This window comes from Brachionichthys hirsutus, chromosome 9, assembly GCF_040956055.1.
Source record: "Brachionichthys hirsutus isolate HB-005 chromosome 9, CSIRO-AGI_Bhir_v1, whole genome shotgun sequence".
NCBI classification, from domain to species: domain Eukaryota; kingdom Metazoa; phylum Chordata; class Actinopteri; order Lophiiformes; family Brachionichthyidae; genus Brachionichthys; species Brachionichthys hirsutus.
In genome coordinates this window covers 5,346,250-5,364,101 of record NC_090905.1, presented here as the reverse complement: position 1 = coordinate 5,364,101, position 17,852 = coordinate 5,346,250, and the positions used below count along the sequence as shown (strand labels likewise).

At 45.0% G+C, this 17,852-nt stretch overlaps 1 protein-coding gene across 1 annotated transcript; it reads left to right on the top strand.

Moving 5' to 3' along the window:
- Positions 1-361: 361 nt before the first annotated feature.
- colgalt2b (collagen beta(1-O)galactosyltransferase 2b) lies at positions 362-14,869 on the top strand. Its single transcript, XM_068743262.1, has 12 exons — positions 362-597; positions 7,866-7,976; positions 8,059-8,176; positions 8,870-9,004; positions 9,088-9,292; positions 9,719-9,838; positions 10,202-10,275; positions 10,524-10,630; positions 11,091-11,223; positions 11,501-11,628; positions 11,725-11,931; positions 13,974-14,869. The coding sequence occupies exons 1-12, from the start codon at positions 362-364 to the stop codon at positions 14,245-14,247; spliced, it is 1,848 nt and encodes a 615-aa protein (XP_068599363.1). The 3' UTR covers positions 14,248-14,869.
- The last annotated feature ends 2,983 nt before the right edge of the window (positions 14,870-17,852 follow it).

Below are 17,852 nucleotides of genomic sequence, written 5' to 3'. Positions count from 1 at the left end.
ATAGAGGGATCCCCCCCCCCCCCCCCCTTGATCGTTCACATGTTTCTTTAGAATTGTTTCTGTTGGATTGCATTGGCACAATCTCCAATATTTGTTGCCGTTAAAGGCCAAAAAAAAAGATGCCTTTTAACAAACAGAAAGCAGATTTTCCACAAATGTGATGAAAACTTTCATTATGTGCTAAATATTTGTGCAAGTATCCAACTGCATTTTAATAAATGTTTAAACACACACACCGGTGAACTGTCCCACCCACCCGTACTCTCTCCCCCGCCCACTCCCCCCCCCGTGGTTCCTGTCTACTTGACTCCGCTGCCCTGTCGCGCAGGCTCAGGACTCGCCACGCAACCTGGAAGCCAAGATGCGCGCGGTCGTGGCCGTGGGCGTCGGTGTGCTGTGCGCTCTGCTGGCCTCTCTGGTGCCGGCCGACGTGCCGGACCTGGTGACGCTGGTGCAGGAGCCGATGAAGTCCGAGTCCAGCCTGATGAAGCCAAAGGTTATGATCGCCATTGTGGCTCGTAACGCAGCGCACAGCCTGCCGCACTACCTGGGCTGCATCGAGAGGCTGGAGTACCCGAAGGAGCGCATCGCGATCTGGTGAGGGACGCGCCGACTCTTAAACCGGCATAGATTTATAAAAGAATCGACACTTAAACAGATTCTAATGTATTTAGAGTACCTACAGTCCACGATCCGGGTAGCACGTACTCTGAAGAAACAGACCTGTTGCTGCGCTTTACGATCTTTACGCGTGTCCGCTGGCATCCAAACTGCACTCTGTGCGGGAGAAGATGAAAGCGCTACTGTGCGTGTCGGGTTAGGATTAACCCATAATCGCTGTTCCCTAAATCTGATTCAGCACAAACTAGCGGAAATGCCTCTTTATTGGAACAGCAGGTCTGGCAGGTATGAAAGGGGGGGGGGGGGGGGGGCACCACAGGGGGGGGGGGTCCCGTTTACTCCCATACGAGCAGAATGGGGATAATCCCTGACTATTAAAAACCTGCAGGTGAGGGGATGAAAAGAGACATTGAGTTGGTCTGACAGCAGGAGGGAGGGGGAGGAGGGGGGGGTTCTGGGAAGTCATGCGTAAAAGGTGTGCGCGTCTCTGTGCGCGCACGTGGGCCACGCAGAAAATCAAATAGGATTTAATTCTAACTAAAGGCAGGTGGAATGTTACAGTCTTCCTTTCCTCGCTAGAAGGTTTTGTTTTATTTGCAGATATTCAGGGGTTTTCTTTTTTTACCAGATTATTTGAAATGCCACTTTTTTTGGGGGGGGCAGTGAACGAATTGTTCGAGTACTTGTCTCAGTAGGTTTGACATTTTTAAATGAAAAGAGCTGTTTTTAATTTTTCATCAAGCAGACTTCTGTGGTAGATAAGTCGAGGTTGTGTTCCTGAGGCTTACGGTACTTTGACGGAGCACATCCGGCTATTTCTGTGTTTATGATGTATGAAAATAAATGTGATCAGACAGCGGCCAGAAATTAGCATGTGAAGAACATTATGCAGATTTTGAGGAGTAGTTGAAGTAGTGGCGGCTCTTTGTTTGCTACTGATTTGTTCTTTTGGTGACATTTGAATAAAGAAAATATTACGTGAAATAAAATCTTTTAAAAGATTAATTGGTGTTTTGTGGCCAAACTGTTCAGTGAATGTTAAACTCCACATTACTCTCGTAGCCATGTGGCTTTTTGTTCCACTTTGTCATCATCATCATCATCATCATCAGTGCTCGACGACTTGTAAACCAAACCGCTGTAATTACTCTTCAGCTCCCACTAAAAGTGTTAATCCACATTAGCCTTCAATAGTGTGAGACAGAGAGCCCGAACTGATTGGAGATTATCTGGAAAGGCGAGCATTCCCACTTCATATTTTAGAATGCAGATCTGCTTGGGATGTTCTCAATGTGTCTTCAAACACTTTTCCAGAAATCTGGACAGGTTTTGACCAGTTGTGTGATGCTGAATGAATTTTTTGGGGGGAATTTAGAGGACGAGGGGGATAGTTGGGTGGAGAGAGGGCGGCCAACAATGCTGGGAAGTTACCCACAAGGCATTTAGCAGGTTTGGTTAATCCACCTTCCCACAGAATATGTACTCCTCTCTCTCCCATTGTTCGTTACCACATCGTCTGTCTTTCCGGGACATCTGCGAGGCATCACGAGACAATTCATGCTGTCTTTCCCAATGGCTGATAATCTTGTGAGTGGAAGCTCAGTTGTTGTGACAAGAACGCTGAGCCGGAAGGCATCGTCCTCGGACATCAAGGATGTGTCTCGGCTCTCGTGACAGTCTTTGTGACGCCGGTCTCAAAACCAGGGTTAGCAGCGCCACTTCCCACCCCGCCTGTCCGGATGGGGTGTCGAGATTTGTTGTTCTTGTGTCTCGAGTTTTGTCCAGGTGTTGTTGTTACTTGCTTTCTGCTCCAGCACATGCAATACAGGCAAGATGTGAGGGGAAAGGTGGACAGTCTGCGGGGTCACATACTTTCCCCATAAATGGGCTTAAATTAGGAACCAGGCAACTCTTGCCATTTGCCCGTTAATATTTGAGTTGTCCCTGGCCTGCATGAGTTACTTTTATTTACGCTGCTTTAATAGAAATCACCAAAGATGTCGTCTCGTCTCGGGGAACTGTTGTCTCGTTTGCATCAACATCTGAGGAGTATTTTAAAATTCTGCTCCCAATGCTCCCGGTGCTTCTCATTGACTGCGTTGACATGGACAAAATGTATTTAATCCGATCAGAGTTCGGAAAATACAATTATAATCGGATGCACTGTGTTCAAGGAACCTAGAAATATTGATCTGACACTTTCGATCGGAATAAATTATTTTGGTTTACCCAGATCATGTTCCTCTTTGGGAGTCCGTCCATCCAGAACAAATTGTTCCTAGTTTTTCCAAGCATATAATATGGTCTATTTAGGGGGGGGAATCATTTGTCCAAATGTATGGAATAAATGATCAGGGTGGGGCTGGCTATTGTCTGTGAATGATTAGCAGCATCTGCTTTTAGTGTGTCAGTTTTTATTGGATCCCAGTTCTGGCTCTCTGCTCTAAAACCAGTGTGAACACCATCAGTCTGTTGGCGCAAGTACGGTAAGTCTATGAATTTGCAATGTGTTTCTCATCTGAGATAAAATCCACCATTACATACATGGCATATGTGTGCGTGTTTGTGCTCTGCTCCTTTACCTCCCTTTTCCATTCTCCCTGGCAGCAGCCTCAAAAGGTCACAGTGATCTATCACCTCCCAATCAGCATCTCCCGAGGAGTCGGATTCTGCAGTCATAGTCAATCCACGGGAAAGAATCAAGTTTAAATTTGCTCGGTTATTTGGCCTCATCTGCAGAAACTCAAGGAGACGTTTATATAAAGTCACTGCAGCAGAAGAGGATGCTCGTATTCTCTCTCAGGACCGGAGCGCAATTTACTTTGAAAAACTCAAATCCTGCCCGTGAACTGCGAAGTCCACACACGAGCTCACCGATCCTGAATACTTCAGCAGCTCGCATGTAAATTTACTAAAACAGCTGCAGTTACTGTTTTTAGAGGATTTTAATCTAAAAGGATTAACACTGCTTCTCTCTGGGACTATGGTAGCACAACTGAGACACATTGAACTGCAGCACCTGTGTGCAGTGATTTGACACGTTTCTAAACGGAGAACACGGAGACACTGAAATGCTGACGGGCTATAAAGACACTACACATGGCTAATGATGAGGTGTCATTAGCAGAACATGCTAAGTGGGTTTATGTTCCTTTTATGATGGCAGCAACTTCACAGCTTTATCTTTGCCAGCCATTCACAGGCAAGCTAAAAAACTAATGGCTTGCAGCTGACTGCTTTTAAGAGTCCTGCCCTCTTCCCTTGAGCAAAGAGGCATTTATGGGAAAGTTTTCTCTGCAGACTTGACACATAATTTCAATCAGCTGCAGTAAAACAAAATAAAAACAAAGGGAGAAGACAATTGAGTTTTCTGATCGCTGCTCCTTTTATCTCTGTCCTTCCTATGCCTGGACTGAAAATGGACATCCGAGGACTTGCCTCTGGACTGTGAATTCTTGCTTGGATGCCCCACGTGTTCCAGCACACTCCCAGTTATATTGTAGCCGTACATGGATGAGAGAGAGAGAGAGAGAGTTTAGTGCAATGTTTTCATGAACAGTGGAGTATTCATTAGGAAGACCGGTGCTCATGTTGTCATAGAGGAAATATAATTTTAGCACCATCGATGTCTGTGTCATCATTTTCATTGCTTAACCCCTGTTTTTCTGCTCCTTCCTCTCCTTTCGCTTCCATTCTTCACTCCTTAGTCCTTACATCTCTTTTCTTTAGGATTGTGCAAACGTCCCACGAGAATGTTCAGCCTGTGGCAAGGAAAAACCCGTTAAAGTTATGGATGATAACCCCCCCCCCCCCCCAACTTCCTCTAACTTTGACATTCAGCGCTTTCTCAAAACATTTCTTTATTCTAACTATTCAGGAATCTTCTGCTTAAAAAACGTTCTATATACTTCATCAATATTTAGCTCATTACCGTGGCGACTCGCGTTGATGGTTTTTTTGGTGATTAATGGACCATCGCAGCATCGCTTCTGTTAATTCAGGCTCTCCATAAAAACAAAAATAAATCGCTGCATATTCATGATGTGAAATATTTGAACCGTGAGATTGAAAACCTGCACTGCAAATATTCAGCCATCAATCAGCACTTCTCTATTTACAGTAATCATGGCGACTATCTTCCTTTAGTCTAGAATATGAATACTGAATATTACACTTCAGTGCAAGTCCACCAGCCCAGCCTACTTTTGTTGATCCTGAGAGTCATGAGGAATTCAGCTCTTGCCTCACCAACCCCTCCTTTCCCTTCCCTCTCTTCTTGCCCCTTTCCTCTTCTACCTTTCCACCCATTCCACCCCCCGCCCCCCTCTTTCTACCCCCCACCCCCCTCTTTCTACCATCAAGAGGCTTTGGAGCCACGTCAGCTGCCCTTGTAAAAGAGGCGATATACTGCAAAGTCAACAAAGAGACACACGAGCATGGTTATTATGTTTTTAAGACCTCTCAGCTTGAGTCAGAAAGAGGCATTTTTTTACTTCTTAATTATATGCAGTACCCAGTTATTGTTGGCAGTGATATTAGAGAGTTTATTTAATCAACAGCCAGCCTGATGGTACCTTTCAGACCTGTGTTTAGCTTAAAGGGCCATTCTCAGGGACAGGCCTCTGTGTTTATAAGGCTCGATGTCAGCCTTTGACACACACCACGCTGTGTGACATGCTCCTGCAGGATCTTTAATACGGACGTAGAGAGAGCCGGTTTATGCTTATGTTAAGTGATGCAACTTCAGATGCAATGGGACCAAAGCAAGGTCTAACTGCAATTATTATGCACTGAGCAAACGTGCAAAAAAAATTCTAGAAGCTCTACAATGTTTTATCTTCCAGTTTATTACTGCCTTTGTGATGCTGATTGAGTCCATGTGTAACGGGTGGATGCCTTGAGAGAAGGGAAATCTTTTATTTGTGTCAACAGGTTAAAGGACATATTGTGGAGTACGCTCTAATGAGTTATTGAGGGAATCAATAAATGGATGGATCGGGAGGGTGCTTCTGAGGCCTAAGGAAGCATGTGTTGTCCAGATGCTGATCATAAAAACAAAAGGAGAGAGGAAACCCAACCCCAAAACTGCAGGCGGCAGAATAATGAGGCTATACAGTTTGCTGGAACAGGAGTGAAGAGACGAATCACAAGAAGGGGAAGAGGGAGATATTAAGACACAGATCAGTGAGTAGGAGATAGAAGACCAAGAGTCCAGATCGTCACATCTACTGCAAGGTCTGGATGTCAGCAATGCAGTGGTCAAGTATTTGGCAAACGAAGGGTGAAACCTCTGAAGCTGCACAGGTTGAAACTGAGGAGGAGTGAATGGATGCCTCATGAGGAAGGGCAAACATGTCCAGGATAAATGAGATGGAGGCGATGAGAACGCGGCTTCGTCAAACTTGCTGCAGACTCGTGAACAGCAAGCGCATGCATCTGGTTGAACTACACATGCTAAGTCGAAGTGGGCTCCCTTCATCCTGCGCCAGCTGTTTACCACAGACGTATGAAGCGCTGTGTCCTGCTAAGAAGGAGCTGTGAAAATGAAAAGGGGCCGCTCATTTATATTCTTCCTGATTTAATGAGCCCATTAAAAAAAAAAACATAATTAGCATTTTATTGTGGTTTCTGTAAATTTGACTGGCCATTTATTCATTGGAGGGCTGTTAGTGAGCTCTTTGAGGCATTGACCAAATTAGTTACGTGTTAGAGGATTTCTGCACATTATTAGTTTGGCAGCATGGAAATGGAATTCCCTCTTTCTCTCTCTTTCATCCACTCTTGGTCTGGCTTCTTTCTTCCTCTTTACATATAATCTGTGTTCCCACCTTCTGCATCCTGCACGGTTCTATACTTCCCAGAAGTTCCACGTTCATAAATCTGCGCCTGGAGCTAAGTTTGTCGTTGGAAGACGGCGTGTCGGAACACATTTATTTCTCCCACCAAGGTGCAGTTTAGCGTTTGAAAAGTGTGTCAATATGTGTACACATCTACTTATTATGTGTCAGGTTTTTAAATCTTATGAAAAAAAAACTTCTTTAATTTCTCTTGGGCTGTTACGATCTAATACTCAGTCACGTTTTTTAAAAAGGTTTTACACACATAAAAAGACACATTCAAAACAGTAAAAACACCACCTGTGCAAGAGCTCAACCACCAGTCTCTAGCAAAAACATTCCCAGCAACAAAAATGAAGGTCTTTTTGTTTTTACCGTACATCTGCAAGTATTGGCATGCGACAAACACGCATGCAAACACACATTATTGAAACTATTGACTGTGTCTCCTTCGCCTGAAGGAGACACAGTCAATAATTTGTGCAGCTGCTGGTTTTGTCTGATGAGCTATTTATCCATCTGAGATCACTGAGATTCCAAACAGAGGAGGACTCCACCGCTCTCTGACCAGTGTGTGTGTGTTTGTGCGTGCACGTGCAATACGAGACCAAGCTTATTGATGTCTGCATGCATTTGTGTGATGATAGAAGCATAGGTGTGCAATTCTTTGTGCAAACAGGTGTCTCCGTGTCACTGTTTGCTCACAATGTGTATAAGTGAGGAGTCTCAAAAGTGTTGTTGTGTGTGTGTGTTTGTGTGTGTGCATGCACTGGTCAGTCTAAAAATGGTTACACCTTTGGAGCGAGTACAGCAGTGGAAAACTCCATCTCACCGAATGAGTGTGTGTTTGTGTGCAGGTCTCTGCTCGCATTCTGTTGATCTTTCCTCTTTGAAGGGAAATTTAAATGCAAACGCTGGTTATATTTACTGAAATGTTCCCGTGATAGTGAACTGCACAGTAATGTGCAAATATTATCATTTTTTTTTGCAGTTTTAAATCCTCTTTCGCAAGTGGAATATATGCAGACACGCTTTGGTCCCCAGAGCTCTGTGCTTGTTACCCAGAAGGCCTCCGAATGCTGTCTTTCTGCGCCGTGACAGCTCACTATGACCATTCTCCAGGGGTGCAGTTAAATAAGCAATTAGGAGGCTTTGCAACCGGAGGCAGCCTTTTGGAACATCAGGCAGCAATTAGAAAAATCTGGAATCGGGATCTCTTCTTCCTCAAGATGCTCTCTGAATGTCGCATTCAGGAATTATGTCTCTTGCTTCACATCCACTTATTTCTCTGAGGGTCTGATAACAATCCTGATTGGCTCAGGGGCTTATTTCTGCAAAGAGACTTCATGCATTGGATGGAAAAGAGTTGTCTTTGTTTAAATAATATCCTGTGTTTTTCCGTTTCAGGGCAGCAACAGACCATAATGTGGACAACACCACTGCTATGTTGAGAGAATGGCTGAAGAGAGCCCAGCTTATCTACCACTCTGTGGAGTGGAGACCCATGGAGGAGCCCAGGTGAGTCCAGCTGCTGTGTCGATCTTTTTTTTTTGGTTGGTGTTTTCTATTGGATATTTGGGATGTATTATTTCTGCATCAGATCCTACACTGATGAATGGGGTCCAAAGCACTGGCCTTCATCACGGTTCAACCATGTGATGAAGCTGAGGCAGGCGGCACTGAAGGCAGCCAGAGAACGATGGGCTGACTACATACTAGTAAGAGTGAAAAAAGACATCATGCATGGACTAGTTTTACAGTTTGATTTGGCTGAAAGGCTCCTGCAAAATAAATACAACAGCATGATACTACCATGCAAAGACACAAAGAGCACAATCGGGTGTAAACATAAATAAAAACAATTTATACCTAGAATAGAAATAGAAAAAATGAAAGTCAAGTAAATTTTGCAAAGAGAAAAAAAACATACAAAAATAAACCCAAAAAGAAATACAGACGCTTCGATTTGCGGAATGTGGAATTCTAGCATAAAACATTGCAGCGTGTCGAGGTGCTTCAGTCTTACTGTAGGACACGCCTTCTGAAGTAAGAACAAGATGTCAGACATGGTAAATAATTTAGCTTCATTAAAAAAAATGACTGTACGCACACGCACGCACACACACGCACGTTCTCCATACTTGTCCATGCTGGTGTCAAAGATGATGCCACCCCTCCACTGAAAAATGTTGATTGCACAATGTAATAATTTCATAATACTGATAGAAACGGTTTAGATTTCTTCACAATAGGATGTCTTTCTGCAATGGGACAGAGAGTCTCCTGGGTTGATTCAGGCGGACCCAGTTCTGTTTGTGCTTTTGATGCCCAGCAGTAACACCATTGGGAAATGCTACTTTAGCGTCAAATGTTATGTTCTAATAACTGACATTTTCTCTCTGACTGTGCAGTTCGTAGACAGCGACAACCTGTTGACCAACCCACGCATGCTGAACCTGCTGATGGCTGAAAACCTGACCCTGGTGGCTCCCATGTTAGAGTCGCGCTCGCTCTACTCCAACTTCTGGTGCGGCATCACCCCACAGGTACCCTCGAGACTGCGACTCTCCATCCACTGATCTGGATTCAGCATCTGAACCTGGCGTCGTGCATCTCTACCCTCTCTCAGGGTTACTATAAGCGAACCCCGGACTACCAGCCGATCAGGGAGTGGAAGCGGCTCGGCTGTTTCCCCGTTCCCATGGTGCACAGCACCTTCTTGTTAGACCTGCGGCGTGAGTTCAGCCGGGACCTGGCCTTCCATCCTCCTCACCCGGACTACAGTTGGGCTTTCGATGACATCATGGTGTTTGCTTTCTCGGCGCGTCAAGCAGGTCGGTGTGAGAACTCGGCTCACAGCAAACTTCGACATTTGAAGCAGGGCTGCAAACGCCAGGCTGACCTTGAATAGCTGCAGCCTGACTGTGGCCTCTTTAATTCATTAGAAACGGGCTTAATCTTCACTTTTGCAACGAGGGCATTTTACAGGTGCATGCGGAACAGATGAGTCAGCGTAGCGTAAAATAGATCCATGTGTTTTGTCTTGACTGCTTGTAATTGTGCGATCATAATCAATGTTTTTGGGGGTAACGACAGAATCATCAATATACATAAAAACATTCAAGCCAATACTGAAAGATTTCATTTCATTGTGGAATAGTCCGAGGAGGAGTGTGGATGATAAAGATGTTGAGTATTGTCATGATTATTTAAAATGTTTAGGTCAATATTTATTTTAAATGTGTGTGTGTGTGTTCCAGATGTGCAGATGTATGTGTGTAACAGAGAGCACTATGGATTCCTGCCTGTCCCTCTAAAGGCACAACAGAATGTAGAAGATGAAAAGGAGAGTTTCATACACACCATCACTGAGGCTTTGAGTGAGTTCATAAGCACGCACACGCACGCACACACACACACACACACACACACACACAGATGTTGAGACTATCTGTCTCTCCTTGATTACTTTACCTCTCAGGTTTGTTTCTTCTCCTTGTGACTCTGTGACTCCATGACTTCATCCTGTCAGCCCTTTTCTCTCCCCTCCATCTCCGCTGCCTGCTTTTTTTTTTTTTTTTTACCCCACCCTTACTCACATTCACCGTGGCCCCCGTCACTGCTCTTCTCTCTGCTCCGAGTCTAAATACACCAGATTAAATAAACCCCACAAGCCGGGGGAAATGCAGCCGTTATCTAATGTGGTTTTAACCTTTCATCTGCTTCCTGCTCTCTGTCTACAGTCGAGCACAAAATTGAGCCCTCGGAGCATTTGTACTCGCCGCCATCACCGCAGGACATGATAGTCTTTGATCAAGTGAGTTATCAGCAATATCATGTCTTCTTCTTCTTCACCTTCGCCTCCTAACTCTCTGAGCCCATCTTCTCTTTTATTTATGCTCTGCTATGTCTACTTTACATCTGCCCTATGTGTCCTCCATAAAGAGACACGCGTACAAGCAAACGATTAGACGTATATGTAAAGAATAAGACTTCAGGGCCATAAGAATATTCTATTTCTGTTATATTACTTCCTAAAGGAATGTGTCTCCAATTGTCTTTTAGATTTTCTTGATCAATCTGAAGCGGAGGCAGGATAGAAGAACCAGGATGTTGAAGACATTGACCTCTCTTGGTCTGCGTGCCACGCTGATGGACGCAGTGGACGGCAAGTAGGTCAAACAAGCAGCCATACAGGAATGCGATGAACTGACCCGGGGGCTGGATTGACCTGATGAAAAGCATTTCGGTTGCTCTGCAGCAACAGAAATAACGTTTTCTACCTGGAACGTCCTTCAGCGTCAGCGTTGATGCGTACCTACGCCTGCCTCACATCTGAAACTTATTCAGACACCGAAATCCAAACATCCTGTCTAAAGCGGTGATTTGGTGTCGCCATAGGAACACGCTCGGCTTGCCCCCCCCCAGCAGTTTATTTAATCTACTTTGGGAATGTCCTAATCCTTCTCTCAGCCTTTGTTTGTCTGGAAAAATGGATGACTTGTTGCAGCTTGAAGAGAGTTTTTGCAAAGACGTTTTCACCGTCAACAGGTGTAGATGCAAAATGATGAGTGTAATGTGAATTAATATTCCTCTTTTTTGCTCATGCTATGTTCCCTTGCTCTTTCTCAGGACTCTCAATACATCCCAGCTGCAGGCGTTAGGAATAGAGATGATGCCGCGCTACAAGGACCCTTACTCTGGCCGAGTCCTCACCAGGGGGGAGATCGGATGCTTCCTCAGCCATCATTCTGTATGGAGGAAGGTGAGCACAGTCTAGACACTCTCTTTAGAACAGTGAGACAATCAGAAAACCCCTTAAATAAAATAATAAAAATAATTCAAGTAAAACAATAAAAAAAAAAGAAAGTTTGAAAGTAGTTTTCTGTTCCCCCTCTTTTTAAAAAAAATGGTTTGAATGTCTTAAATCCATCCATTTCGCGTTATACATATGCAATGCATATTCTAAATATGGCCAGATAGCGCTAAAGTGACCAGAAAAACAACGTCTTATGTGCGTTGTTGTGCTTTTTGTCCATCAGGTACTGGACCTGGGCCTCGAGAGAGTCCTTGTTTTAGAGGACGACGTAAGGTTTGAGCCCAGGTTTAAACGGCGGATGCAGGCCATAATGGACGACGTGGGTAAAACCCAGCTAGACTGGGACCTCATGTAAGGACACGCTTCCTCTGCGTACGCTCACGCTGATTCCAGATTAAAGAAATGAAGCCAAAAACCGACCAACACTCCCCCGTGTCTCTGCTCCAGCTACGTTGGGCGGAAGCGAATGCAGGTGCAGCAGCCGGAGCAGTCGGTGGACGGCGTGAACAACCTGGTCAAGGCGGACTACTCCTATTGGACGCTTGGCTATGCTCTGTCGCAGCAGGGAGCGAGGAAGCTGATGGCTGCCGACCCATTCACAAGGATGCTGCCGATAGATGAGTTCCTGCCCATCATGTTCAACAAACACCCAAAGTGAGCTCTCAGTTTTATTTTGAGTTTGAATGCACGCACAATAAACACAATGACGTGCGCATGTGATACAGCAGTGTGGGGCTTCAGGTTTATGAGCAGGCAGGCAGATATTTACTGATACCACAAATAGATGATTGCAGGTGCAATGAAAAGACGTCACGCAATCCACCTGCAGAATGAAATTGTTGATGCAACATATGCTGCAGAAGGCGTGTTTGAGCAGAAACGGGGTTGAAGGTGAAGCAGCAGTGTGGAAGAGCTGCTGCTACTACTACTACAGTACTACTACTACTGTACTAATACTACTGTACTTTCAGCTTGTCCCATCAGGGGTCGCCACAGCAAATCAGCTTTCTCCACTTCACCCTGTCCTTTGCAATGTCCTCCCCAACACCAGCCACTCTCATGTCCTCCCTCACTACGTCCATGCATCTACTCCAGTAATTATCTATTCATAGCCTCCCGGAGACGTTTTAGTCTGCAGGATAATGCATCGTTTTTCTATTTTGTTCTCTGACGGTAAACCCCGGTGCCGGGGTTCCCTACATGCATCCACTTTTATCCGTTTTCCTTCCTGGTTATGTCCCATTTTCTTTTTCTGTCCAGCACCACCCCTTCCTCTTCCTCCTTTTCATCTTGCACAGGACACACATTGCTTGCATTTCAATTATTTTTTTCCTTGGGAAATTCCTGCCATGTCCCAACCTCCTTGAACTCCACCTTCACCTCCTCTCTCCTTCCCATTTTTTTTAAATGAACTCCCCCCCCCTTCACATCCCCTCACTCGTTTTTTTTACACACCAACTCCCTCCTTGTGTCTCCCGCTTCTCCTCCCCCCTCCGTCTCTCTCTTTTTGAGGAATGTGGGCCAGCACAGTTCTTCCTGCTGCTTGGAGTAAAGGACAGGATTCCCATTGATAGAGGCCCCAGTGCGGGGGCGGGGTAGGGATGAACACTGAGTGAGTGTATGTTACTTTATAAATACGTAGAGACGTGTGTCCAGTGTGCAGTGTGTATAGATTATTAACGGGTTCACTGTGTGTATTCATCGGTGAGAGAAGGTGAGATAAATGGCTGCAACATGGGAATGTGCAGATTACATGCATCAGCAGGTGGGGTGCCATCATGTACTTAAAAGATGGATTCACATCAGACGCGTTGCTCGAGAGCTATAAAGGTGAGACCCTGTTGTCTTCCTAAACAGTCTGCTCGACAGACGTTAAAGAAATGCATAACGCTAAAGTGGAAAAAGGCCTCACATGGGTGGGAAACCTGCATCTGCAAGTCCTCTGACACCTGTGATAAAGGTGTCGGGTTTCACCGCCCTCCCGTGGCGCCGATGACTCTGAGCAGGCGATTGGTCAGATGACCTGGCCTCCATCCGCACGAGTGTGACTCCGTCCAGCTGATCTGTCACGACGTGACACGCAAATATTAAGCAGCAAATGAAATAAGCACGTTTAAAAGAGAGGCTCATGTAGAGGCGAACTACAACATGCGTATTACCGTAATGTGTAACGGCAATAAAGTTAAAACACTGTAAAACAATAAAGTCCATTGATGGAAATGAGTGTAAAAATGAGAATGATGCGATTGATTGATGAATTGAAAGACCTTTTTATATGCACGATGACAATAAAACACTATGAAGCAGTAAAATAAATAAAAGCTTAAAGTGACGCGGTGAAAACGGACGTGGATGAAGCCTCGTTGAGAGTTTGACAGTTTTAAGGGGCCACTTAGAAGAAGTGGCGTCTGCTGATGTCACACTGACAGGAAGGCTACTCCGAAGCCAACGAGCAGGAACCCATCATCAGCCGATCCGAGGCCCGTGTCCGGTTGTAAGGCATCACAAGCTCCCATTGCCCAGCCCCACCGTTCCCACAGTACCCAGTTTGTCTGTGCGATATCCTCTTAACGTTCTGTCTGCGCTGAGAGTAAATTGATCTGTAACTTCCAATCAAATCCATGCATGGGTAGAGGGATGTTTTCACTGAGATCATTTACCCTCTATCCTTCTCCACGTCTGTCTTTCATCCTCAGCACTGAATACATGTCTCACTTTGAGCCACGGGACCTGAAGGCCTTCTCCGTGGAGCCACTGCTCATTTATCCCACCCACTACACTGGGGAGCCGGGATACATCAGCGACACGGAGACCTCCACCATCTGGGATGATGAGGCCGTGGCCACAGACTGGGACCGGCAACAGGCCCGTAAGACGGCCCAGCAGGACCAAATTCGCCCCGTGGCGCAGAACAGCGTCACGGGAGACTCGCCGCCTCCTGCGGCTCGAGCCTCGCGGGACGAACTCTGATACCTGCGACTTGGAGAGACAGAGACTCCTGTTTATTTTGCTGTGTAAATACAGTGAACAGTTGACATGCACAGTCATTCATACACAGGTATACAGTACACACACACACACACACACACACAGAGGGGTTAAAGCAGAGTACCAATGTCAGTCTGCTCTGCTGCTGATGGAGAGACACTGAAAGGAAGAAAAGGACAATCTGGGACGAGCGCCTGCCGGCCTTAAAAAAAAAAAGAGCTTTATTTATTCCCCCCCGTGAGCAGGTGATGACTTTTTGTGGTTGCAAATTATTTTTTATGTTTTTTGACAAGATGGCTTTTTTAAAAAAGAACAGATTTGTTTTTCAAAAGAGAGCTGAGGAATAAAATAATCTTAAAGCTGTCTGATAACAAGTTGTGTGTGTGTGTGTGTGTGAGAGAGAGAGAGACACCCCTGGGTGTTATATGTCAGTCTCTCTTCTTGTCTGTAAACACAAAATGTCAGTGTGCATGTAAACACACTCACACACACACATACAGCTCTTTGCCCAGTGACAGGGCACTCATGGATGTTGCAGACATCTGGGGCTGCAGGCTGGTCCTGCTAGTTAGCATGTTAGCACATCAGTCACACAATCAGAGATGACCCGAACCCTGTAGGTCAGGATGTTTGATTTGTTCACCTGCCTTCAGATTTTTAGTGTATTAAAAAAAAAAAAAAACTTCTCCATTTCTATGTCATGTTGCTTCATCACAGATGCTTCCTGCATTCTTCCCGCGGTTTGAATAATAATGAATAAAAAAAAAAGACTGGCATTGAAGGGAGTGTTTAGATAGAAGCTGATGAAAAAGAGACCCCTGGTCAAATTAAAATCCCTGCTGTGTTTGATTAGAATAAAGCTCTCATTGAAGATTATGATATATTACTATTGGTTAATTTAGCAAACATAATCTTGCTGGAGTTTTTCCACATGACCTTCCCTAAAATGTCAGACAGGCCTTTCCCTCCTCGAGCCTTCGGGAAAATAAGCCTCATGACATTTCTACAAAACGGTGGTAAAACATGAAAGGAGCTGCAACCTGGCAGTAAATTTGAGGTTTGAGCCTCCATCATATAGCGAACCCACAGTGGGTGTGTTGGCTCCCACTGCGCACTGACTGACAAACTGGTTTATAGTTCCTGTCTGCTGTGGGATCTGACAGAGACTGAAACAGATGAGTACTGGGAGGGAGGATTATTCAGCGGAAAGGAAATATTTTTAAATATTCATATCTTCCTTATTTGAGCAAGCGCTTGCTTTGGGATTTAATTTCATGTCCTGCTTCGTTCAATGCATCAGGTCAACCGGTCAGTTATTTTATATAATTCTTCATCTGTAAACAGGTTTGCTTTGTCAGGTAACACTGCCTTTAACGCAAAGAGGAGGCTGATCTCGCCATCTGCTGGTCATGTTGGGATGGTGCAGCTTTTGCTCAGTGGGGTTGTGGGTCATTTAACCCTCCTCTGTGTGTGTGCGTGCGCGTGCGTGTCCTACTACTCACACCTGTGAATGTATCTCTAACGTTCTGCAGCGGCTCCGTTCGTTTAGTTACTTTGTTTCCACCGTAGTGAAGGTCAAACGGTTTAAAGGGTTCCATGATTCTCCTGCAACATTGTTTCCTCTCGTTGCTCCTTTACTTCCTGCTTCAATCAGAACAATGTATCTTCCTCTCTTCCAGACCAGATGTGTCTCCATTCATGAGGCAGTCCCAGCTTCGTTGGTGTTCATCAGTGCGTTCAGTTATTTGGTGGATGTTCAATGGTTCCACGACAGTTTATAAAGTCACTGACGAGGAATTAAAACCATTTAAAGTCCAGTCTATCATATTTGATACATTTGGCCTTTCAGGATTTTGAGACTTCTACATCATAAGTTTTTATATTTTTCTTTTCAAGATTAATTCATTCTAATAATGAACTACTTCTAAAGTTTGCCCTGATGGTGGCGCTAGAGAACGGGTCAAGGGTTCATTATCAAGGAGTTTATTTATGTATTCAACAAATTCACAAAATCCTTGACATAAAGACTTGGTCAACAGTTTCCTTTACTCGTTACTCAGGCTGAAGGGATCTCGAGTGTCGTGTGTTTGTGCAAAAGTGTTTGTGTTGTGCAGAGTTTCGAGATCTTTGTGCTTCCCAGCTGTGCAAACTGGTTCTGGCCAACGCTGCAGATGGAGGCAGGGAAGAAAAATAAAGGACTTGAAGGCAACACCGAGGATTTCACTGAACAATGAACGTGGGGCGACGCATGAGGGTGGAATTCCTGCGAGTCACGGTGGGCAAAGTTCACAGAGAAATAAAGCAATGATGGAAAAGAAGAGAAAAAAAGAAATAACAAATCACTTGGTTTTTATGTCAGTCATTCACGGCCCTGGCAGCATGTTAGGCACCGGCCCAGTGAAGACCGCCTAACTGGGACCAAAGTGAAGTGATTGAGGGTATTTTAGTAAAGAGGGAAGACAGCTCTCAACAACAGAGAGAGGAAATGGAGGAAGGCGGAGGAGAGGAAGGCAGCGAGCGGAGATCAGGTCACTGGGAGTCCATCCAGACAGGCAGAGAAGGCAGCGATGACTCACTGCCATCACGGCCCATTCGTTCCCAGCAGTCAGGGGCAAACGGCATCCTCAACCACTTCAGCTCAGCTTCATTTATCTGCTGCGATTAGAGAGGCATTTTAATGTTTCATGTCGGTTTATTCTATCCGTGACCTCCTGTCATGCGTCAGTGCTAAAAATACAAATACTTTAGGTGGAGTCTTATTGCGTTTTGTTTTGTGTGTGTGTGTGTGTGTGTGTGTGTGTGTGTGTGTTGGAGGAATCTTGGGTCAGAGTAAGACCTGGATGATGGCTGTAGCGGAGTGTTTTTCTGTCAGGGACACACTCCGTTGGCAGTGGAAGAGCCCTTAATTGAGCAGGAATAAAATGATATTACTTTGAGTACTAACAGTAAATGCAGCTGGTTACATGCAGAACAAGGAAAAGGTTTGGAAAGGAAAATCTGATTTTCCTTAATGTGAGATGGAGATTAAAAAAGATTCTCCAGATATATTTTCTTTTTTATGTTACTGTACTGTGACCCAACACTGAATATCCAATGTGTGTGTGTGTGTGTGTGTGTGTGTGTGTGTGTGTGCACTATGTCCCTCTATTATTACGTATGCACTATGTCCCTCTATTACGTAGAAACTTCACCGGATGTTTCTGACAGTGTTTTTCTAATGGCTGTTGATTCACTGGAGGAAACTGTAGCTTTCAGCTGTAGGAAGCAACTTTCTTCACACTTTGTTTAACATTAACTGCTGAATCCACCTCTACACCATGTGTGCGTGTGCGTGTGTGTGTGTGTGTGTGTGTGTGTGTGTGTGTGTGAATGTGTGTGCATCAGAGCGCTGCCTGGTCCCAGATAATCCTTTTCTTCAGAGCTTCACACGTGACTGATTTTTTTTTTTACCCCTCCTGGATTCTTTCTTACTTTCTAACCCCATTCAGTTTCACACACACACACACACACACACACACACACACACACATACACGCATACCTACGCACACACAGACCTTTGCCCTCCTGTCACAAATGTCACCAAGC